The sequence below is a fragment of the Giraffa tippelskirchi genome, chromosome 5 (assembly GCF_054371585.1).
Source record: "Giraffa tippelskirchi isolate mGirTip1 chromosome 5, T2T-mGirTip1v1.2.pri, whole genome shotgun sequence".
In the NCBI taxonomy this organism is placed as follows: Eukaryota; Metazoa; Chordata; class Mammalia; order Artiodactyla; family Giraffidae; genus Giraffa; species Giraffa tippelskirchi.
In genome coordinates, this window is record NC_137279.1 from 57,209,836 (window position 1) to 57,234,838 (window position 25,003).

The 25,003-nt window shown below is 37.6% G+C and overlaps 1 protein-coding gene across 16 annotated transcripts in view; it reads right to left on the minus strand.

The window, feature by feature from the left end:
* The window catches only part of SPATA17 (spermatogenesis associated 17), a 307,877-nt gene that overhangs the window by 152,694 nt on the left and 130,180 nt on the right, over positions 1-25,003 (minus strand). For all 16 annotated transcript variants that reach the window (XR_014054082.1, XR_014054083.1, XM_081491687.1 and 13 more), the window contains 2 exons: positions 10,355-10,558; positions 4,346-4,494 (listed from right to left, as the gene is read on the minus strand). Coding sequence is in view for 14 of the 16 variants with exons in the window: in XM_081491687.1 (XP_081347813.1) it covers positions 4,346-4,494; positions 10,355-10,558 (353 nt within the window). In the remaining 2 variants the exon portion in view is untranslated. The remainder of the gene's footprint in view (positions 1-4,345; positions 4,495-10,354; positions 10,559-25,003) is intronic.

Consider the following 25,003-nt stretch of genomic DNA (forward strand, 5'->3'; position numbering starts at 1 on the left):
AAATTGCCAACATCCTCTGGATCATCAAAAAAGCAAGAGAGTTCCAGAAAACATCTATTTCTGTTTTATTGACTATGCCAAAGCCTTTGACTGTGTGGATCACAATAAACTGTGGAAAATTCTGAAAGAGATGGGAATACCAGACCATCTGACCTGCCTCTTGAAAAACCTGCATGCAGGTCAGGAAGCAACAGTTAGAACTGGACATGGAACAACAGACTGGTTCCAAATAGGAAAAGGAGTATGTCAGGGCTGTATATTGTCACCCTGCTTATTTAAGTTATATGCGGAGTACATCATGAGAAACGCTGGGCTGGAAGAAACACAAGCTGGAATCAAGATTGCTGGGAGAAATATCAATAACCTCAGATATGCAGATGACACCACTCTTATGGCAGAAACTGAAGAAGAACTAAAGATCCTCTGATGAAAGTGAAAGAGGAGAGTGAAAAAGTTGGCTAAAGGTCAACATTCAGAAAACTAAGATCATGGCATCTGGTCCCATCACTTCATGGGAAATAAATGGGGAAACAGTGGCTGACTATTTTTTGGGGCTCCAAAATCACTGCAGATGGTAATTGCAACCATGAAAGTAAAAGATGCTTATTCCTTGGAAGGAAAGTTATGATCAACCTAGACAGCATATTAAAAAGCAGAGACATTACTTTGTCATCAAACGTCCGTTTAGTCAAGGCTATGGTTTTTCCAGTAGTCATGCATGGATGTGAGAGTTGGACTATAAAGAAAGCTGAGCGCCGAAGAATTGATGCTTTTGAACTGTGGTGTTGGAGAAGACTCTTGAGAGTCCCTTGGACTGCAAGGAGATCCAACCAGTCCATCCTAAAGGTGAACAGTCCTGGGTGTTCATTGGAAGGACTGATGTTGAAGCTGAAACTCCAATAATTTGGCCACGTGATGCGAAGAGCTGACTCATTTGAAAAGACCCTGACGCTGGAAAAGATTGAGGGCAGGAGGAGAAGGGGACGACACAGGATGAGATGGTTGGATGGCATCATCGACTCAATGGACATTGGTTTGGGTGGACTCTGGGAGTTGGTGATGGACAGGGGTGCCTGGCATGCTGCGGTTCATGGGTCGCAAAGAGTCAGACATGACTGAGCGACTGAACTGAACTGAACTAACATGAGATCATACTGGAGTTGGGAGGGCCCTTAATTCAGCATGACTGGTGCCCTTACAAAAAGGGGGAAATTTGGACAAACACATACATAGGAACAATATCTATGTGAAGAAGGTGGCAGAGATTGGGGTGTTGTTTCTACTGACACAAGCCAAGGACCACCAAAGATTACCAGCCATCACCAGAAGCTAAGGGGAGAGACTAGGACAGAAGAAATCACCCCTGTTGAGAACAGGATCCAGGACTTTGGCCTCCAGAACTGTGATACAGTAAATTTCTGTTGTTTAAGCCATCTAGTTTATAGTAGTTTGTTACGGCAGCCCTAGCAAACTAGAAACTTAATGAGAAATCTTCTATGACTGATCAATGAAGAGCTCTGCTTGTGGTCCTCTTTAACTTCTGGTTCTTAGAGCAAGTAGATGAGATCCAGCCTATCTATGCAACCTGTGATTTCCTATGCATATATTTTGATGTCTTAGGTGCAGAACTATTAGGCTTGGAGTAGACAGCAAACATAATGATAATTACCTTCTATTAAGACTCTCATGTGTTCTTGGCATACTCAACATTTATCTCCCCATTTTACAGACAGGGAAATAGAGCCTCAGACTGGCCAAGTTACTTCCCCAAGATTATATACTGCTGTTGTGTAATGGAGTCAAGGTTTGAGCTCACACAGATCTAGTCCCAAAGCCCATCTTTCTACTCTCACCACAGTGCAATTTTCACAATGATATGAAAATGAAATAGCTAAATGTATCAAGTCCTCAGATATAATGCTACTTTTTGAATCCGTAAGATTAGAAATGGAAAGTTCCATTTTCCCAGTTTGGATAGAGGCTTCCCAGTTAAGGTCCTTGGATGACAAAGGCATCACCCTTACTGATGAAATTGGTAATGTCGGGGGGGGGGGGGGAAGGATTCTCTACATAAAAAAAAAAAAAAAAAACCAAAAACCTATGCATCTCTGTGATAAAAGTAGACTTTTGGCCTAATTTCTATCACAGAATTATTATCTTAAAGACATAAAACCTAAATTTCTAACATTTCTTTGGCCTCACAGGATACAATTAAGTTATGCAGAATGTGGAAACCAAAATGGTTTCAACAGAAGCTACAAAACAATAGTTTCAGCTCTCTGAAGCTGAAGTTTGCGTGTTCAGTCATGTCTGACCCTTTGCAACCCCATGTACTGTAGCCCACTAGGCTCCTCTGTCCAGGTTCCTCTGAAAAAGTGGATTATTCATAGGCTGGTTGTTAAAACCCATTACTGAGCTTTTTGCTAAAAATATGATAGCTTCAAATTGATAAGTAATTTCTTTAATATTTCCAACTTAGTTTGTCCCTGATCTGGAAGTTTCAGAGTAAATGGTCGTTAGCAACACTACAGAGGTTGAAAATGTTTACAAGTATTCCACAAAAAGTACAAGTTGAGCATCTCTCTTTGGGGATGACATTGATATCTGCTCTTTCTAGGTTTATCAAGGATAATACTAAGAAAGGACACTTCAATAGGTTTGCTATACAATGATTTCTGTAGAAATATCAGTATGGTTGGGTTTCCCAGGTGGCTCAGTGGTAAAGAATCTCCCTGCCAACGCAGGAGATGCAGGAGACATCGGTCTGATCTCTAGGTTTAGAAGATCCCTTGGGGAAGGAAATGGCAACCCACTCCAGTATTCTTGCCCAGGAAATCCCATGGACAGAGGAGCCTGTCAGGCTACGGTTTATGGCGTCACAAAGAGTCGGACATGACTTAGCAACTAAAACGACAATATGTGTGGTCAGTTATTTGTTTGAGAAGTTAATGTTATTTCATAAACCTTGGCATCACTGAAAATAGAAAATAATTCTGAATAATATAACTCTAGATATTCATCACTAAACTGCATATTTTGCTTGGCTGAGTCTGAGCAGCATTAATCTTCTATACTCTCTTTACTAAAAGAAATCTGCCTCCCCAAAATAATTGTGGGAAAAGTGTTTATTATTTTTTTATTCATTATATGTTGGATAATAATCAGTTATTGAAAGAATCTGCTGAATGCTCTACAGCTAATATCTCACTTCAAGCAATCACTATAAAATGAAAAACTTTGTGAAAATTACTTGAGATGCTTGCCAATTTTATCTTTCATATGAGTTTATTAAAAATTATTTAGTTTTCAAGAGTCTCTTCAGAAATGCATGATTAAAATAAATCATATTATATATCCTTTCTGACTGATAAAACTATCCAAAATCCACTGTGCTGGATAAGAGGCAATTCTAGTTCTTTATATGCCAATATAAAAATATACTTAGCAATATATTTTGGAATTATTATTATATAACATGTAATATGATTAGTACATATCATATAAATAAGTAACTACAATATGTATTATGTAGTTAACTTATGTAATATTTATAATACATTATATTAAGTTATAACAATTAAAATGATTTAAATTACAATAATATAATAATTGCCTTTTATTATTTATTATATATAATGGTAAACTATTATTATAAGATATTACAAAGATAATTTCAAGATACTTTATAGAATAATAATAATAATTTTTAAAAGCTTTTCTAGATTTTAAATTGTCTTTTTATAAATTCCATATAACTACTGATGACAAATGCTTGAAGTGACAGGAAGTACTTTGGAGAAAGATGTATGAATTGAGACACAAATCAATGATGCTAATATAAGAATTTAAAATTGCATATGCTCTTAGATTGCCCTTTAACTTTCTCAGTCATCTTCCTCAATATAAGGAAACTAAACATTTACAATGCACCTGACTTATTAAGATGACAGTTTCATATCAATGTATCAAAACAAAATTTAGTTCACTTTAAGAAAAATGTTTTTGTTCTGTTGGGTCTGATTTTAGAAGCATCAGAAATATGAATATTTTCACTGGATAATGAAGGAAATTATCTTCACAGATACATGGAAAGTGATCACTTATCCCCTTAAAATGCCTTTCAATCTTTTCTTTTTTCCTCTGAGTAATATATATGTATTTGCGTAATATGTGTGTGTATAAAGTTAACATTGTCATCAATACCAACACTTGCATATTGAAAAATGGATGTCTCAGGGGTGGTTTTACCTTTTAACACAAATAAAATGTTAGCAAATAGAAAATATTTTTAAGAACTTAAGAGACCAAATATGGTACAGTTACTTTCTTTAAGCTAAGAACTTACATATTGTCATTCACATTTCGCGCAGATTCCTGCTTCTGGAGCTGTGCTCTGGCCTCGGTTAGCCCATTGATGGGTTCTGCCACTCGCAGTGTCGGTTCCAGAGGCTTGTAGCGCTGTTCCAATACTTCCGAGATGTCACGGAATGGTCCCTGACAAGACAGGAGGATGTAAATATTTTATGATTTATGATTAAACCTACTGAATATCTACAAAGAAAAGCAAGTAGCATTTTATTTACTAAATTATTTTTAAAGAAGAACTTTTATCTTGTCTGGATTAGAAAACACATGAGGTAAGGTCATCACACCCTCAAGAAATGTTCAGACAAGTTCAAGTGATTATATTAAAAATGTTTGAAATTAGGCAGAAATTCCCCTACTTACAAGTTTTCATACAAGAATTAGTTAATTTGCAGTTATAAAAGTTGCTTTGTTTTCTAATTTTAAGAAGCCCATTTCTTATAATTTAAAAAGAATTCTCTCCCTTTTTGAGTAAGCAAAAATACTAGGAACGATTCTTGGGCACAGCTTTCAAACAGATAGAAATAGGATGTCAAGTTTTTTTTATTAAAATAAAGTTTTTAGGTGAATGCCAAATCACATTTGGCGGCCTCCCTCCAAATATGGAAGCGCCATATTTTAAATCATTTTAAGTGTTTTTATATAAAATTCTAAATTTTATTGCTTAATAATTGTTCTGTTGGATCTAATTTTAGAAGCATCAGAAATATGAATAATTTCCCTGGATAATGAAGGAAATTATCTTCACAGATGCATGGAACGTGGTCATTTATCCTCTTAAAATACCCTTAAATAATTTTATTTAGTCACAAATAAAACATTTGTGATTTATCATTTAATGGGACAAATATATAGCAAAGTCCTTAAGCTGCAATGGTATGAAGTGGTTTATAGCATATTGCACCTTTAAATTAGCAGTTACTTACAGTAGTTACTAGAAGCTACTGGTTGTCTAGTTAGTATCATATGAAACACACTACAAAACAGAAGCAGCTCAAGATTGTGCTGTGCAATAAATTACATTTTGTTTTCACTACCATTGTTGTGCGGAAGTGATATAAAATGGACAAAGATTTCTAATAATATCCCTTATCCTTAAAGATCTCTTCTTTAAATAGGTTATCACTAACAAGACACAGCTGGAGTTACTGCATGCACTGAGTGAAGACTGTGGGGCTAATAAAAAGAAATGATTCACGCCTCATTTATGTTCACTTATGTTTTACATTAATAGAAACCAATAATAGGAACCAGTTACCATAAAAGTCATGGACCGTAAATAACACAAATGGCAAATAAGTATCATCTAGTACTTTTCACAGCTGGACAGGAGGATTGCTATATTTGAAAGTAGTTAATGGATTTTTATTGGAACTTTACTTTTTAAAGACACAGTAACATGATGACAAGTTCACAATTAAGAACTCAAATAAGGGTATTGTTTAGATTTTTAATCCTCCACTTGACAAATTCTGTGATTTGAACAATATTTGGTTATGCTCTCAGGGTCAAATTACTTTCTCTTCAAATGTTGAGATGGAATAACTATCTCACAAAATTGCTCTGGAGATAATGCAAGACAATATAAGTAACACTCAGCACTGTACTTAGAACATATTAATAATCAATACACTAAAATTGTAATCCTAGCTTAATTATTATTATTTTATTATTCCTAGTTTTGAGAGAAGCTTGAAAAAGATTTTGGACAATGGTAGCATCTAATATATAAGCAAAAAGCCAAGGCCATGACTTTGAAGGAACTGGTGTTCACAAGGGCTAAAGTCTTCTTGGTGGTCAAATCCTGACTTCTGACCTTTGTTGATGTATCAATACAATACATACCCATTTGTAGGCCTATTCCACTACTTGTTCTGGAACTTGCTCTTTCCAACAAGATTAGGAAATGAACGAGGAGAAATTTTACTTAAGCAGCAAAATTTAGAATAAAAATAGACCCACTCTTCTTTTCTCATTCACTAGAATCTTCAGGACCACAGTCCTTACTAATGTCCATCTTTCTAGGTGTTTCGGTGCCTGGTCCATATGTTTATATCTCAGACAATTAATACCTTTCCTGGTTAGCAAACTTGGCAGCTACTGTCAAGGTTCTCTTGTGCCAAGGCTTCTACTGCCTTGTGTTTTTGTTGACAGGCTCTTTTAGACCTCAAGGGATCACTTGTACTAATCATACCGGGAGTGAGATGGCATCCCGAATTTGAGATAAAACTTCAAATGTCAGCTCCTCTCATTGTACTCATTTTCAAATACTCATTCCTAGAATGTGTAGACCATTCAGGATTCAACCTCAACCTGCAAGTCTTCTTGGACTCTTAGCTATAACTCTCCAATATTTGAGAATATGAGTCCGATTATAAGTCAAATCAGAGAAGGCAATGGCACCCCACTCCAGTACTCTTGCCTGGAAAACCCCATGGATGGAGGAGCCTGGTAGGCTGCAGTCGATGGGGTCGCTAAGAGTTGGACACGACTGAGCGACTTAATTTCACTTTTCACTTTCATGCATTGGAGAAGGAAATGGCAACCCACTCCAGTATTCTTGCCTCGAGAATCCCAGGGACGGCAGAGCCTGGTGGGCTGCCGTCTGTGGCGTCACACAGAGTCGGACACGACTGACGCGACTTAGCAGCATAAGTCAAATAAATTCTTCTATATTTTTAATAACCCACATTACTTTATAGTCATATTTATAAACTTTTCTCAAAGATTAAAATAATAGTGAAAAAAAATTAACTTGTTATTATTGTCTCACACATCTAAGAAATTTACCTCACAGACCATCAGAGTGCAAATATTATTATTTGGACAATAGCATATATAATCTCATATGTCCCCAGTCATGCATGTACATTTTTATTATAGCTAAGTACAAGAAATTGGTTTCCCATCCTGTGAAAACAGGACAGGAAAGAAGGGGGGAAAAAAAGCAAGGAAGGAAGGGAGTAAGAAGAAGTCAAAGATGATAAGACAGAAGGTGGGAAGAGAAGATGAATGAAGAAAGAATGTGAAAGGAAAATAGGAGAAAGAAGGAAAAGAGTATATGATGGGGGTGCGGGTGGAGAATCAGAGGTAAGAAGAAAGGAGATGGGGAAAGAAGGAAAGGGAAAGGAAATTACTAGCAGGGGTAATTATTTTGTTGTATGTTAGATAAATGTATTCTATGATTATGTGCACATGTGTGTACACCTATATATGTATATGTGTATATACATCAGTTCAGTTCAGTCACTCAGTCATGTCCGACTCTCTGCAACCCCATGAATTGCAGCATGCCAGGCCTCCCTGTCCATCATCAACTCCCGGAGTTTACCCAAACTCATGGCCATCGAGTCGGTGATGCCATTCAGCCATCTTATCCTCTGTCATCCCCTTCTCCTCCTGCCTTCAATCTTTCCCAGCATCAGGGTCTTTTCAAATGAGTCAGCTCTTCGCATCAGGTGGCCAAAGTATTGGAGTTTCAGCTTCAACATCAGTCCTTCCAACGACACCCAGGGCTGATCTTTAGGATGGACTGGTTGGATCTCCTTGCAGTCCAAGGGACTCTCAAGAGTCTTCTCCAACACAACAGTTCAAAAGCATCAATTCTGCGGCGCTCAACTTTCTTCACAGTCCAACTCTCACATCCATGTATCACTACTGGAAAAACCATAGCCTTGACTAGATGGACCTTTGTTGACAAAGTAATGTCTCTGCTTTTTAATATGCTGTCTAGGTTGATCATAACTTTCCTTCCAAGGAACACGCGTCTTTTAATTTCATGGCTGCAATCACCATCTGCAGTGATTTTGGAGTCCCCAAAAATAAAGTCTGACACTGTTTCCACTGTTTCCCCATCTATTTGCCATGAAGTGATGGGACCGGATGCCATGATCTTAGTTTTCTGAATGTTGAGCTTTAAGCCAACTTTTTCACTCTCCTCTTTCACTTTCATCAAGAAGCTTTTTAGTTCCTCTTCACTTTCTGTCATAAGGGTGGTGTCACCTGCATATCTGAGGTTATTGATATTTCTCCCAGCAATCTTGATTCCAGCTTGTGCTTCTTCCAGCCCAGCGTTTCTCATGATATACTCTGCGTATAAGTTAAATAAGCAGGGTGACAATATACAGCCTTGATGTACTCCTTTTCCTATTTGGAACCAGTCTGTTGTTCCATGTCCAGATCTAACTGTTGCTTCCTGACCTGCATACAGGTTTCTCAAGAGACATATATATGTACATACACATATATAAAATCCAATCTTCCATACATATGTGTATTCCATATATATATGAATGTATATCTTTATGTAAGTGTATATATATTTTCCATGTATCTTCATATATATACCACTGTGGTACAGTAAGAAATATTTGGTCTTTGTCCCTGGTTCCTGGCATAGAGCTCCTAAAATCTTTGCAATTTCCCATTGACAGGAGTATCTTTTGTTGCTCATGGCAAGATTACACCTAAGTTTATGCTAATAAAATGACTTAGGCTGGAGCCCCTAAGTCTCTCAGCCTCCGGATGAGACCGGTCACCAGAAAGACCAAGGGATTAGAAGACTGGCACTTCCAGCCCCACCTGTGACCTCCAGGGAAGGGAGCACTATAGAGGCTGAGTGAGGAGAGACAGAGACAGGAAAACAACAACCATGTGAGTGACCTTGGTAGAGGATCTCCCCACCCTCTTCTCCTTCCACCCACTGCCAAGCTTTGATATGAAATTACAGCCCCAGCTGACACCTTGACTGCAACTTCATGAGAGGTCTTCAGTCAGAGGCACTCACCTAAGCTGTACCTGCAACGCTGACCACAGAAACTGAGAAAAGAAACGTGTGTTGGTTGATGCCATCAGACTTTGGAGTAACTTGTTATACAGCAATAGCCACACAGGGGCAAGTCTGTGTGCGAAGCTAGTCGGTAGCAGTTCTGGAAGCCTGGCTGCATGAATCAAAGTCAGTCCATTTCTGGGTGGATACTTCCTGGAGGCAGTTGTCTAGTCCAGTTTGAATAGGGGTGGGGGTGGGGAACAGCAACAGGAGTGTTGTTCTCTGGGACTTTCAGGACAGTGACAGTCATCAAAACTCACCCCACTCCACCCTTTAGCCCTAGAAAGTCACTGATTGATCCTGCTATATCCTAATCCATAGTGAAGATTTTTTTGTCTTTGCTTGAATTTTGCATTGTTTGGAGCCCCCTCTAATTCTCCATGTTATACTTTTTCAGTGACTCCCATCCAAATTAGGTTGATAATTGTATATGATTACATGAACCATTAGGCTTCTCTGGTGGCTCAGCAGCAAAGAATCCACCTGGAATGCAGAAGAGGCAGGAGACATGGATTTGATTCCTGGGTCAGGAACATCCCCTGGTGGAGGGCATAGCAACCCACTCCAGTGTTCTTGCCTGGAGAATCGCATGGACAGAGGAGTTTGGCGGGTTCCGGTTGCATAGAGTCAGCCACGACTAAAGCAACTTGGTACGCACACATGTACAAGAATCACGAGATGAGATGCTGATAATATACAGGATTTTTCTAGCAACAACAGGTTATAACAAATGCCACTACCACAATATTGTTACATAAAAAAGATACATCCTAGCCCAAAATTCTATGTGTTATTTTCATAGTCAGAACAATAAAATTCAACACCAAGGAAACATTTGAATATTTCTTTGGTATATATTTAAAATGCACTTCATTTTTATTATCTAAAATTAGATTTGGGGGAATTATCTGGCAGTCCAGTGGCTAGGACTCAGTGCTATCACTGCCGAGGGCCCAGGTTCAATCCCTGATCAGGGAATAAGATCCCACAAGATGCACGTCATGGCCAAAAAAAAATTAGATTCAGTAAAAAATAATTTTTCTTTCTATTCACAAAGACAAAAAAACAACACAATAACTAAAAAAAAACAAAAAAAACAAAAAAACAAAAACAGAAAGAATATGATCACTGGGACAATTCTTATGTAAGATTAATGAATACCTGACAGCGTTTCCTGTCAATAGGGGGCAGAATTCCAGACCGAGGAAAGGACCGGGCGCTGGTGCAAGCAAGCCAGTTGCTGAGGCAGACGGAGTGCTTCCGCTTCACTTTAGGGCATCGGTGTGTTAGAGGCTTTGCGTTCTGGAGCCTCAGCTCCCATGGATCAGGATCTTTTCTGAACGGTGAATTATATATTCCTGGAATCTAAAGCAGAACCACATCATTTTGATTTTATCTTTCATTTTCACATAAAATAAAGGGAAGATAAAGTTGCACCAGACAAATTTGACTATTTTAAACTACATAAGAGGTGGACTTCAGATTCATCTAAGTGAAAGAAAGAAGTGTTAGTCGTTCAGTAGCTCAGTTGCTCAGTGTTGGACTTGTTGAGACCCTTCCACGCTCCTCTGTCCATGGGATTCTCCAGCCAAGAATACTGGAGTGGGTTGCCAGTCCATTTCCAGGGGATCTTCCTAAACTAGGGATCAAACCCAGGTCTCTTGCATTGCAGGCAGATTCTTTACCCTCTGAACCACAGGGAAGTACAATTTGTCTAAGGAGATTACAAAAGACCCTTTGTCTCCAGGCCAACAATTTCGGAACCATTCATGGTTGAAAACTAAATACACTAAGAATAACTGAGCTATAGTTTCTGCCACACATGACATATTTGACATAATTTTACCGGAGAAAAAAATAACAGAAAGACCTTAAGGCATTCATGTTGTTTTCTAACCATTAACTATGTATATGTATATTTAACCATCTCTAGAAGTCATACATTCACACACAAACTCAAATATGTAATGTTTGAACCAGTTTCAGGTACAAAGTATGAACTTAATAAATATTTGATTATTTGAATGATTACTCATTATACAACCTAACTAATGGTAGTCATTTTAAGTTCTTTAAAATAATAATCTAAATTGTATATATATAAAAATACATGTGTATATACATAAGTGTATGTATATATGTGTGTGTGTGTGTTTATGTATATAATCATTCAAATTAACATCCTATATTTTTTATTATTGGAATATAATTGCTTTACAATATTGTGTTAGTTTCTGCTGTACAACAAAGTGGATCAGCTATATGTATACATCCTTTATTTAATGAGTTGTATCCACGTGGTTCTATAATGTAACATTACCCTTGTTGTTTTATGACTGGCCTTGTCACACTCTGAATCAAAATAGTCAAGACTTATTTAATACAGTTCCTGTTATGCAATAGTGGTTCCATAGATGTACATGGAATAGAGGTTAAATTAAAGTTTATAGTCCATTTTCTGAAAATTCAATGATGTTTGAATACACAAACCATATAGAACTACAGTTTTTACTCCTTTCATATATACAAATGCATATTCATGAAGAAAACCTATAGTTTAAAGGACAAAATGACTTGTTTGGTTGTTCTTTAGACATTCAATATAAAGAATGTATCCATTTAGCCTGTTTTTCCTAAAAATGTGCTTTTCTCTTATGCCACTATCAGATTCATAAATATTTCTAGTTGCTATATTTACCTCTTAGGAATAAGCAAGTCTAAAGTATTATGATTAACTACAGTAGTTGCCTTTGAAGAGCTATCCTGGGGAATAGGATATTTTTATATTTCATAAGATAAAATATATTTTATTTTATATTTCCAGTCTAACTCCTCAGTAAGTATTAACCTCTGTGTGTGTATGTGTGTGTGTGTTCAGTCGTGTCCACATGGACTATAGCCATGCCAGGTGAACCCATGGACTATGGAGTGAGTAGCCTTTCTCTTCTCCGGGGGATCTTCCCAACCCAGGGATCGAACCCAGATCTCCCACATTGCAGGTGGATTCTTTACCAGCTGAGTTATCAGGGAAGACCTATTTCATAAGATAAAATATATTTTATTTTATATTTTGTATTTCCAGGCTAACTCCTCAGTAAGTATTAACCTCTGTGTGTGTGTGTGTGTTCAGTTGTGTCCACATGGACTATAATCATGCCAGGTGAACCCATGGACTGTAGCCCACCAGGCCCCTCTGTCCATGGAGTTTTCCAGGCAAGAATATTGGAGTGGGTTGGCAGTTTCTACTCCAGGGGATCTTCCTGACCCAGGGATTGAACCTGCATCTCCTGCATAAACATGAGGATGCTTTACCACTAGCTCCACCTGGAAAGCCCATATTAATCTCTATCTAATTTTGAACTGTGGTGTTGGAGAAGACTCTTGACAGTCCCTTAGACTGCAAGGAGATCCAACCAGTCCATCCTAAAGGAAATCAGTCTGGAATATTCATTGGAAGGACTGATGCTGAAGCTGAAGTTCCAATACTTTGGCCATCTGATGTGAAGAACTGACTCATTGGAAAAGACTCTGATGCTGGGAAAGATTGAAGGCGGGAGGAGAAGGGGACGACAGAGGATGAGATGGTTGGATGGCATCACCGACTCGATGGACAGAGTTTGAGCAAGCTCCAGGAGTTGGTGATGGACAGAAAAGCCTGGCGTGTTGCAGTCCATGGGGTCACAAAGAGTCGGACACGACTGAGCTGACTAACTAATACCAAAGGAAGGGAATTATCAAGCCATTTTTTCCACAGATTGACTTGTCAAGGTATCAGCCAGTGTATTCAGAAAAGGACAGAGAGAGAACCAAGGAATGGTACATGAACTCAGGCAACCTCTGGGAGATGGTGAAGGACAGGGAAGCCTGGCTTGCTACAGTCCTCTGGGTTGCAAAGAGTTGGACAGGACTTGGTGACCAACAACAACAGTATCAACTCAGACCAGATTTCATGTCCTATCCCAAATGCTTTCTTAATTGCTTGGGGATAAGTCTATCATAGTGCCTATCATATTGTTTCATAATTATCTTTGTGTGTTTCGGTCTTCCTTAAGCAAGCACCTGGAGCACAGGGACCCTGTTTTAGGTATTTTTGCATCTCCAGGGCCTACCAAAGTGCTTGACACTCAAAAAATGAATGTTAAATGCTTATAGAGAGAAACAATGCACTGTTCAGAAAGGCCCATGAAGTCTACTTTACTTTTACTTTCCCAAGCCACATAAATATCTTAGTAAAATTTGAGTTTATTTCAAAATCTTACTGACTTCTTTTAAAGTTTTAGATTATATCTTTTTCACCTTTCTTAACACTTCAGTTTCAGTTTGCTTTTGAATACATTGTGATCTAGAACTAAATTATTCTGGACCTATTGAGTCACCTCCAACTCAATTTTTCCAATGCTAAGGAAAAAGTTAACGTAAGTATATCTACTTATTTTAAAAATGTTTTGAATTGACTCTTCTTTGAGAATTTTTCCCTATATAATTCATACAAGAAAAAAAGTATTGAAAACATTACAGGCATTGTATAAGCCATTTTAAATGCCGTGTTAACATATTCCTACTATAATACTAAATACAGAACAAAGTGGACACATAAGCAGATATTTTTAATGATGCTAATATAAGGAAATCTATACACACATGTATTCAAAATAGTTTTCAGTGGACAGTAACTTTTACGTGGATGCCACTTTTAATATGATTTTTTGGGTGATTTTCTAAGATGAGACTATATATCAATTGTAATGAGAAATAACAATAAATATTATATTATTATATTTGATATAATAGTATAAAAAGACTAAACAGACTAAGAAGACTATCCTGACATAAGGCAGAATTAAATCTTCATAGTTTATGAAAGACATACAAGAGAATATAATTCTGTTTTATGATGATCTAGTTAACCGAAGTCTGTTAGCTTATCATTTCCATAATCTTACAGATTAAAATGGTAAAATGCATACGATGTAACTAGATTATAATTTATCATTTAAAAATATCTATCTACCTGAATAACACCAACCCACTGTTAACTTTACCCCATTAGAAATCTTTGATCTCCTTCACATTTGCATGCGCATGTATACATAGGCTAGATGGGAAATGCAAATAGATCGGTAGACATGATAGCTTTCTTAAATTATATTTTGCAACCTATATGGAGACCTCCTCATGTGTATTCTCTTTGCAATTTCAATCATATATAGATAGAAAATATATTTTAATTGAATGGAAAATGTATCATTTAAAATCTTCAAGGTGTCAGTATTTTAGAAATTAATTTAATACATTTGCCTAACTTTTGTCAATGAAAATGGTCCAACCCCCAACCCCTATAGCAAGCAGATACCCTATTTATATTAATACAGTATTCATTTAATTATTATTTTCTTTAAGTAAATAAAACAGCCTTAACTACTGTCTCGATGGCTATATGTCATTAACTTGCAAGCCACTTTGTGACTAAGGGTTTGTTGTGGATTTAAAAAAATATATATTACTATGAGTCACAGTAATAAGTAAAAAGTTAATCCTCAGGGACTATGACATATTTTTCCGTTTTCACATTTTTCACAACTTAGAAGGGCTACTGCCAAGCTTGCTTTGGGGACTTCATTTTCAGCAATAATTTTCTAGAGTGACCAACACTATGGGGAAATCTGTGCTAACTGTTTAAAAAAAAAAAGAAGCCTACAACTGAGTTATTTGCAGTACTGTCATGCTAACATTCAACTCAATAAGACCCAAGAAATCTCAGGAGAGGACGCTGCTAATAGCTTCTTACTGACCTCCCTGGATCAAGCCTGGCTGCTGACTGGTGGCCCAGTGGTGAATACGGCAAATGAGGTGTGAAAGCACTGATTTTTTTTAAAGGCTATGATTCTGACTCGTCAAAAGGAAAGGAAAAAAAGGCAATGAGTTATATAATAGATATATATTTTTCTTGAATTTCCCCCTTCAGACCCTCCATCATGGGAACTTAAGCATGACCTGGAATATTAATTATGTCAGGTTGAACAACGAGCAAATGTACCATTTGTTACCCAGTCACCCTTAGCATTACATTAATATTTTGAACCATTCCATATTTTTAACAATCTATCAGTTGGCTCTCCTCAGTTTCTATCCTCACACCAAAGTATTCTAAGGGAAAGTACTTTAAAAATGCAATTGATTTGAAAGCAAATGGATATAATTGTTATATTTGGCACATCTACTGCTGTATTTCATGAAGAATGTTTTTATGGTCATTTTCCACTCATACGCTGACCTTTATTTTGTAATTGCCTGGGGGAAGCCATAGTCTAATTTTTTTCTCTTCTCCTTGTTATTGAGGTTTACTTTTAAAACAAGTTTCTGAAAAATAAAAAGAATTTGAAACTGGACCACATACACCTATAATTCCCATAGCACAGATACCAGTGCTTCAATTTCAGATTTTATCAGATGAGAAACAGTGATTTCTCATGATTTCAAAAGTGAGTGAAATCGCTCAGTCGTGTCCGACTCTTTGTGACCCCATGAACTATAGCCTGCCAGGCTCCTTCGTCCATGGAATTTTCCAGGCAAGAATACTGGAGTGGGTTGCCATTTCCTTCAAAGTAACTGCTTATTCCAGGAATGAAGAACTCTACAGGGTAGGTGGGAGAATTTAACTTTTACTGCTGCAAATGACAATTACATAGCAAACAGGAGCCACTGATTGCCATAAAAAAAAAAAATTAAAAAGTATTTTTTCATATATACAATTCTATATATAAAATAGTCAAATAATAAGGAGCTACCTTATAGCACAGTTTACTCAATTTCTTTTTTTAAAAAAAATTTTTATGGAAGTATAGTTGATATACAACGCTGTGTTAGTTTCAAGTGTACAGTAAAGTGGTTCAGTTATACATACCTACATATGTATATTCTTTTTCAGATTCTTTTCTCTTATTGGTATTGTAAAATACTGAATGTAGTTCTCCTCAATATCTTGTAATAACCTATAATGGAAAAGTATCTGAAAAAAGAATATATATATATATATATATATATAAGTGTATAACTGAAACACTTTGCTGTACACTTGATACTAACACAACATTGCAAATTTTATTATACTTCAATTTAAAAAAAGATCTTAAAAGAGTATTTTCTTGCCCCATTAGTTAGATTCTGTGAATACCATGAGAGATGAACTGTTCTAAATGGAGGACTGTCTAAAATTTGTGTGGGTTCTAAGTTTTTGTAAAATATGATTTTAAAAAATAACACTAGGCAAGCACACAGAAGAGTAGTAAAGGTCTCTAATAACTGGAAAAGTGGAAGTGGGCCAGGGGACTGTGAATGAAATATCTGCCAGGGTGGGGACTACTGAATCAACACTGACCAATGCACTTCATCATAATTATCGGGACATACTAGTGTCAGGGGATTTATAAAACTCCCACTCAGCAAACAACTGCCCTGCCATTAAGAGATAGTCAAGAGTGTTAACACTGTCACAGGCCAGCATTTAGTAAGATATTCTACATTCAATTACTCTTGCTGAGAACGAAAAGGAAACACTGTCATTTCTCAGATACAGACAATAGTCATGTTAACCCTCAATACAGCACTGCAGAAGGAATAACAATTTCATGGAAACATTAGTGATTCACAGAGAATATATTTGGAATAGTTCTTACCTATCCAAGGCAACATTTTTTTAAAAAAAATTATTACTGACTGCAAATGCTTTTTCTCGTCTTTCACTCTATTAAGAAATAAAATGTTTAAATGTCTTCAGTCAAAAGAAAGAGGGGTCATGTCATGTTAAATGCAGATCCCAGGTATGGCTGGCTTTATTAGTTAACAAATGGTTTTTATGAATCATTAGGATATCCTAATCATTATTATCATATGTTAAAATATTCTCATGAAATGCTGATTAAAATGAAGAAATTTTAATATGAAAACATTCTCTATATACTAATTCAGTTCAATAAATATTGAGCATCTACTAACTTTAGAAACACTTTGCTGGATCTCATGTGGGTACAGAGATGAATAAAAAGTGATCACTCCCATCAAGCTGTTCTTGGGCAGAGGAGGTGGGAGGGATTAGGAAAACAATTTTGTTACTGATAATAACATAACCAGCCTGTGGTAAGTATCCTCTAATAACTTGTATAAGAAGTATACACCAAGTGTTATGGTAAAAGTATGTATCCTTTAGAAAACCCTGTGGAAAGAGGATCTGAATTTGTTCTAAAGATGAGTAGAATTTTCACAGTAATAAAAGGAAAAAAAGTAGTCCAGGCTAAGGGAATGGTAAAAATAAAGACATATGGAAAAAACAAAGGGCATGTGTTCAATGAACATTACTTTGGCCAATTTATGCATGAAGCCATAGTCAGAAATGAGCCCGTGAAGATAAATCAGGACCAAATTCTAGAAGGCTGTAAGATTGCGCTTAATTCTACATAGAATGGGAATCTCTTGATTTTTGCATTCTCCTTTAGAAAGCAACCTCAGGGGGAAGTATGAAGCAGGACCTACTGGCACACAAAGCTTACAGAAACAGACCCAGTGGGAACAGAGGCAAAAAACACAGTTTAAGGAGACAGAGCAAACATCAAAACCAGATTCTAACACGGCAAGGATATTGGAATTGTCAAACCAGGAATTTCAAACAATTGTGATTAATAAGTGAAGGCACTGAATACATAAAGTAGGCAGCATGCAGGAACAGATGGGCAATGCTGGCAGAGATAGGGAAATTCTAACTAGGAATCAAAAAGAAATGCCAGTGATCAAAAACATTGTAACAGAGATGAAAAATGCCTTGATGGATTTATTTGTAGACTAGGCAAGGCTGAGGAAAGATTTCTGACCTAGAGCATATTTCAGGAGAAACTTCCAAAAAGCAAAAGAAGAATAAAGGAAGGAAAGAGAGGAAAAGAAGAATTATTTGAAGAAACAGTGACTGAGAATTTTCCCCATATTAATGTTAGACACCAAATCACATATCCAAGAAGCTCACAGAACACCAAGCAGGATAAATGCCAAACAAAACAAATAAAAAACCCCTCAAAACCCTAACCCTAGGTGGGTGCACCATATTCAAATTTCAGTAATATCAAATACAAAAAACCTTATAAAAGGCAGAGCAGATAAACATCTCACTTAACAGAGGAGCAAAGATAAGAATTGCATCCAATTTTTCCTCAGAAACCGCACTAACAAGATGAGAGGGGAGTAGAATATGCAACACAAAGTGAACTCTCGTTACAGAGTTTGGGTGATAATGATGTGACACCACCCTTATGGCAGAAAGTGAAGAACTAAAGAGCCTCTTGGTGAAAGTGAAAGAGGAGACTGAAAAAGTTGGCTTAAAACTCAACATTCAGAAAAGTAAGATCATGGCATCCAGTCCCATCACTTCATGGCAAATAAATGGGGAAACAAAGGAAACAGTGACAGACTTTATTTTCTTGGGCTCCAAAATCACTGCAGGTGGTGACTGCAGCCATGGTGTTAAAAGATGCTTGCTCCGTGGAAGAAAAGCTATGATCAACCTAGACAGCATATTAAAAAGCAGAGATATTACTTTGCCAACAAAGGTCCATCTACTCAAAGCTATGGTTTGATAGACTGGGAGGCCTGGAGTGCTGCGGTCCATGGGGTCGCAAAGAGTCAGACATGACTGAGCGACTGAACTGAACTGATGTGGGAGGGGGTAGAGAGTACAGTCATCCCTTGGTGTCCTTAGAAGATTGGTTCCAAGATCCGCCTCCCCAATCCTGCAGATATCAAAGTCCAAGAATGCTCAGATCCCTTATATAAAATGGTGGAGTATTTGCATATAAGCTGCACACACACACACTCATATGTCAACTCATCTCTACAGTACTTACAATGCCTAACACAATGTAAATGCTATGTAAACAGTTGCCTGTGCACAGCTAATTCAAGTTTTGCTTTTTATGAACTTTCAGGAATTTTTTTTGAGTACTTGAATCCATGGTTGGTAAAATCTACAGATGCAGATTCTGAGGATATGGAGGACTGATTTTACACGGCAACTTCTGGCTCAAATTTGGCTTAACATTGCTCAAAAAAAAAAAAAAAGCCTAGCTTTAAAAAGTTGAATACATGCTTCACATATAATACAACAATCCCATTTCTGGGAACCCACACAAGAGATATGAAAATATATGTCCACACAAAGACTTGCATGCAAATGTTTATAGTAGCATTATTCATAGATGCCAAAAACTGGATGTAATCCAAATGTTTGTCAATAGGTTAATAAATTAACAGAATGTAGTTATCCATTCAACAATAAAAAGAAATGAAATACTGATATATGCTGTCACATGGAAGAATCTCAAAAACATTATGAAAAATAAAGGAAGTTAGATGCAATCCCACATATTATAAATTGTGTTTATATAAAACACCCAGAAAAGGCAAAAGTAGATAAAGAAATGTGTAGAGCCATGAGGAACATGAAAATCCTTCTGCTCGATTTTGCTGCAAACCTGAAACTTCCCTAAAACAAAGCCTATTAGAAAAAAAAAAAAGGTAAATGGCATCATCAGCTCTCAATATCTTAAGCCAAAAACCTGAGAATCATCCTTGATGATGAGTGATCTTCCTTCATTGCTTATAGCCACTCCACCAACAAGTTCTATTAATTCTTCTTTCAAAATATATATCCAATCTGTCAACTTCTATTAATATCCGTGGCCACCACCCTTATCCAACTTCAAACTTATACTTAGTCTCCCTCCATCTGCTCTGTTTTGAACCCCTGTTACCCTCTACAGGAAAACCAGAGTAAAATCACAAATTTAGAAATTGTTTTTGTCTCTAAAATACTATACATGGCTTTTCAATGCACCTAAGAAAACCTAACAAATTCTTAACAAAGTCCTTTTTTCAGTTCCAACCTCATTTAAGCCAGTCTTACTGTCCCTCACCACATGCCATCCACACCGGCTTGCTTTTATTTCCTCAAAGCATGCCAGGCTCTTCCATGACTCAACTTCATCAAAAATGTTTTTCTTCTCATCTGCTTACTTGCCTGGCCAAACTATACTCATCCTTAAAACTTCACATTAAATATTACTCCTTTGAAAAGACTTGTGGTTTCATACACATTGTCTCAAGTTCCCTGTTCATTTTCTTCATGGCCCTGATGACTTTTAATTTTACACATAATAGAGTTTGTAGTTCTCAACTCTGGCTAAATGTCAAATTCATATGGGGAGTTCAAAAAATACTAATGTTCAAGCCCCACCCTAGACCAGTTCAACTGGAATCTTTGAAGCACGTGTCCAGGTATTCGTTTAGTTTTGCTTACCCAGAGGGAAGAACAGAGACTGGTGGGAACAGAAGAGTGACATGGACAGAGAGCATTTTATGGAAACAGAGGCAAAAAACATGGATAACAGGTTAATCAAGAAGACTATAAAGGAGTGTAGAGTTGCGGAAAAATCTTGCCTTTAGAACCCTGGCAGAGAATTAGCAAGAAGTGCAGTTATGTGGTAATATCCACCTCTGTTTGGTGGACATTAGGACTGAGCTTCCCACAAAGCATTCAGGTTGAAAGGTCTAATGTGCTGTCGTCAGAGTAGGTCTGGAACTTAAGAAAGCAGTCATAGCCAGCAACTGCAGTGTTTCCTGAATAAAAAATGGCTGAAGGTGTGAAAATGGATGGAGTCCTTGAGGGAGAGCAGAGAGACTGAGGGAATTTTTTCCAAGGAAGAAGTCTTAGTGTGTATTTATAAGAAGTAAAAGGGAGAAGGGACGCTCATGAAGTGAAGGGCACTGGAAAGAGCGAACGGCGGTGGTTGGAGGGGTTGGGCATGACATGAGGGAGAAGATGGCTTCGCGGAGGAGGTCACCAGGGTCAGATGCCAGGGAGGGTGGAACAGCATGAAGACAGACACCGCACACCTGGAGTGGTAACCGGAAGGTGACAGTTGACTTCTGCAGAAGCAGATTCTGTTCTTGTGGCAGAAACATCATGACTCATTGAATGTGAGGAGGAAAAAAGAAGTGGAGGCTGGTTTGAGGTTTCCAAAATACAGCATTATCATGATGACTCAGAAAATCTTGGGACTGAAAGAATATCTTCCCCCTCCCCAGTCAGGATTTTCCTTTAACCGTATTGCATTTTGAAAGATTTTCTGAGAAAGATTTCCTGTAAAAGATTTCCTGGGAAATCTTCCCCACTATACAATTCCTTTCTCTCTTTATCTGTAAATGTTACTGGTCCCTGCAAAAACTGATGAAAGTTCCTTGTTTTCTTCCTTAGGCATTTCTCTAGACCTGCTCCTTCCCCCATCTGTAGCAAGCCCCACCCACCATCACCCCCACCACCCCTATGGCCCCCAGTTTGGCTTCCTTAACGTTTTCTTCTGTCTACTACCTTGGCAGGTTCTCCAGATTTGGCTTTGATTCCTCTCTTTCCATTTGAGTCACAGCCTTGATAGTTTATAAAACAAATATAAAATACTGAAATTACTGTTGACATGGACAGAAGGCCATCTTGGAAGGAGACCGTCTGCCAAGAGACCGTCTTGACATTGAGGATGCCCAGTGTCAAGCAGGATCAGGAAAGAAAAGATGGGATTTGTTTGGTGTGTAAAGTGGAGAGAAGTCATACCCAGCAAACAACAACACAAACACAACATACAAAGGAAGAGAATCTTAAATAACTTTGATATTAAAAAACTATAAATAGTCCCATATAATAACAGAATAAACAAGATACACAGGAATTACTGAAAAAAAGTGAGAAGAAATGATCACAGAGTGGGAGGAAAAGCTGACCATATTGTCACCAAGGCCAGAGGAGGCCACAAGATCACTGGAGTGATGGGCAGTGTGCAGACCTCTGAGAGGTCCTATGGATTTACAGCTCAGAGATTCCCAAGTGACTAGATCAAGAGCTATTCTCAGTAGAGCAGTGAAAGTAGACACCCCATTCACAGTGATCTGAAAACTCCCTACTGTGACTCCCCTGATACACAATTGCCACACATTCCGAACTGGCTTATTACACACACGAATGAAACCTGAATCCCCTAAGGAAAATAGAGGAAACATAGTGAATGATGTTTTTATGATCACCATCCCTCTAGAAACCTTTCGTTACACACCTTTTTTACTCTCTTTGGACACCCCATATTTTCTCTTGCTTGGTTCTTCAACAGAGGATTTGGTTTGAAGATGATTCCATAGTTTGGGGTTAAAAGGTGACTTCCAAGAAATTAGTAGCTAAAAGAAAAATGCTTGGCATTATAGAAACAGGCCAGTACATGAAAATTTTCTTTTGTTAAAGAAAATGTACCAGTGGAATGGAGCATTTGTCAAGCATCATTTCCAGTGTTCTATGGGACTCTGCAAAAAAACTGATATCCTATGAGTCACTGAAGAAGGATTATTTTTTAAGGAAATAAGAGAAATTCATTTTAAATTTTATCAAAGTCTTATCAAAAATTTTAATTTCATCTATGCTTCTTGGCCATAGAATGCTATGTTGCCTTAATCTAGCTGGCTACAATCTTGTGTCCAGATCCTAAAGGCCACCTCATTTTCAGACCACTGTGTTCTCACACAGTTTTGTTCTGAAGACCTGTGGCTTCTTGGATGGAAATTATTAACTAGTACCTACTAGATACAAGTTATACCTGCCACTTTGTGACAACTGAGCTGGGTAATAATGATTTTTGTACTTTTCTGTATGTTTCCAATAAATAAAAATTTTATTTTTGCTTTTTTAAGTTATCTTTCTGCTTTCCTATTTTTGCTCTGGTCTCCTCAATGGTAGGGAGCTTAGAAAATTCCATCCCATATGCTTCATGACCCTATTGTCTTTTACTACTACTTAAACTATAAGTCCCTCTGGTGGTAATATAATTTGATAACATAATTTTTTCAAAAGAAGTTGGCCAATTAATATTTTGCTCAAGAAACTGATCTGTTCTAAAACAAATAATAGTCTAGTCTCTGTTTTGGGCAGTGTACTACTGGGTTGTTTTACAAGTTTGTATGCATTTTTGGGGTTTTTTTTTCTTCAATATTTGAGGAAGTAGTACTACCCTTGTACTTTTTAATCCATAATTCACTTCCACTCTATAATATCACTGCACTAGCTGAGATAAAAAATAGGCACAGCAACTTAAATTTCTCCACAATAGGATATAGTCGGATCAAGCAACTATTTGTCTATTTGTTTTTTGGTGAAACTGAGTTTGCCCAAATAGTTTTCTGCTAAATTAATCACAGCTCTACTTTACATGTCTGGTATATCCATCCTCAACTACCCTGTTACTCTTCCCAACACTCCTTATTCCCTTGCTTGGAATCTTCTCAACCTTGCCGTGTGGAACCCATCTCCTGTCTATGCTAACTCACTTGGCTATGCCCTCAAACTTTTCAATAAATACATTTTCTACCTTTTTTAAAAATTATAACTGAAGCTGCCTTCTGCTCTAGAGCACCACTTCCCTTGCAGCCCTCCTGAGCAAAACATTCAGATCCAGTACTTCCCTGGATTGCAGTGACCAGGGATAGATTTGCATTATCTCAGTGCCCCAATGTCACTTTCAAATCATGATACATCTACCTTCTTTCAGTCTGAATATCTCTTCTTTTGTCCTTCCTTATGGTTATTATATACAGACTCACTGGCATTCCTCCATATTCATGATAGCCTTTGGCATGTCATTCAGGCTTCCCTTCTTTGTGTTCTGGCAAAATTTTAAGTGATTTTCATGTATAGATAGGCAACCATTCCAATAGTTATCTTCACAGTTCTTCGATTCCTTCACCTTCACTGACCTTCACTCTGACACAATGTTAGCCATGCCCTACATATCCTTGCCATCCAAATCTGCTCTGTGTTAATAATTCAATAAGCTTAGACACAAACATCTCCTCCTCTTAACTTCCTAGTCTACTAGATCTCACATTCTTAGTTAACCGTAAGATTGATTCCTGAAAGATCTCAAGTGGAGTGATCTCTCAAGTTTTTCCTAATCTATTATCTCTTTTTGCCTTCACTTTTTTTCCCTAGTAATCTGAGTCACATGGTTGGTTATTTTAGTGATTCAGGTTCCTAACATCCACCATCCTGGCCATGCTCCAAACCATAATCCATTCAACTATGCAGTAGAACTTAGTGGTTAATTAATTAAATCTGAATTCCCAACTCTATCCTTTACTTCTTCTGTGATCCTAGCCTGTATTACTTAAATTCACTGTAACATGGGTACTGTGCTAAGTCACTTCAGTGGTGTCCGACTCTGTGCGACCCCACGGAATGCAGTCCACCACGCTCCTCTGTCCATGAGATTCTCCAGGCAAGAATACTGGAGTGGGTTGCCATTTCCTCCTCCGAGGGATCTTCCCAATACAGGGATTGAACCCAGGTCTCTTACACTACAGGCAGATTCTTTACCATCTGAGCCACCAGAGAAGCCTCTGAAATAACAGAACTATCCCATCAGGTCACGTGTGTGCTTGTGTGCTTAGTCGCTCAGTTGTGCCCTACTCTTGCGACCCCATAGACTGTAGCCCGCCAGGCTTCTCTGTCCACAGGATTCTCCAGGCAAGAATACCGGAGTGGGTTGCCATTTCCTTCTCCAGGGGATCTTCCCGGCCCAGGTCTCCTGCACTGCAGGCAGACTCTTTACTGATTGAGCTATGAGGGAAGCCCCATCAGGTCATATGTAAGTTTAAATATGTTAATATAGCTAAAGCACTTTGAAAAGTGCCCAGGACATAGAATTTACTCAATAAATGCTAACTTTTTAGAAGAGGCAG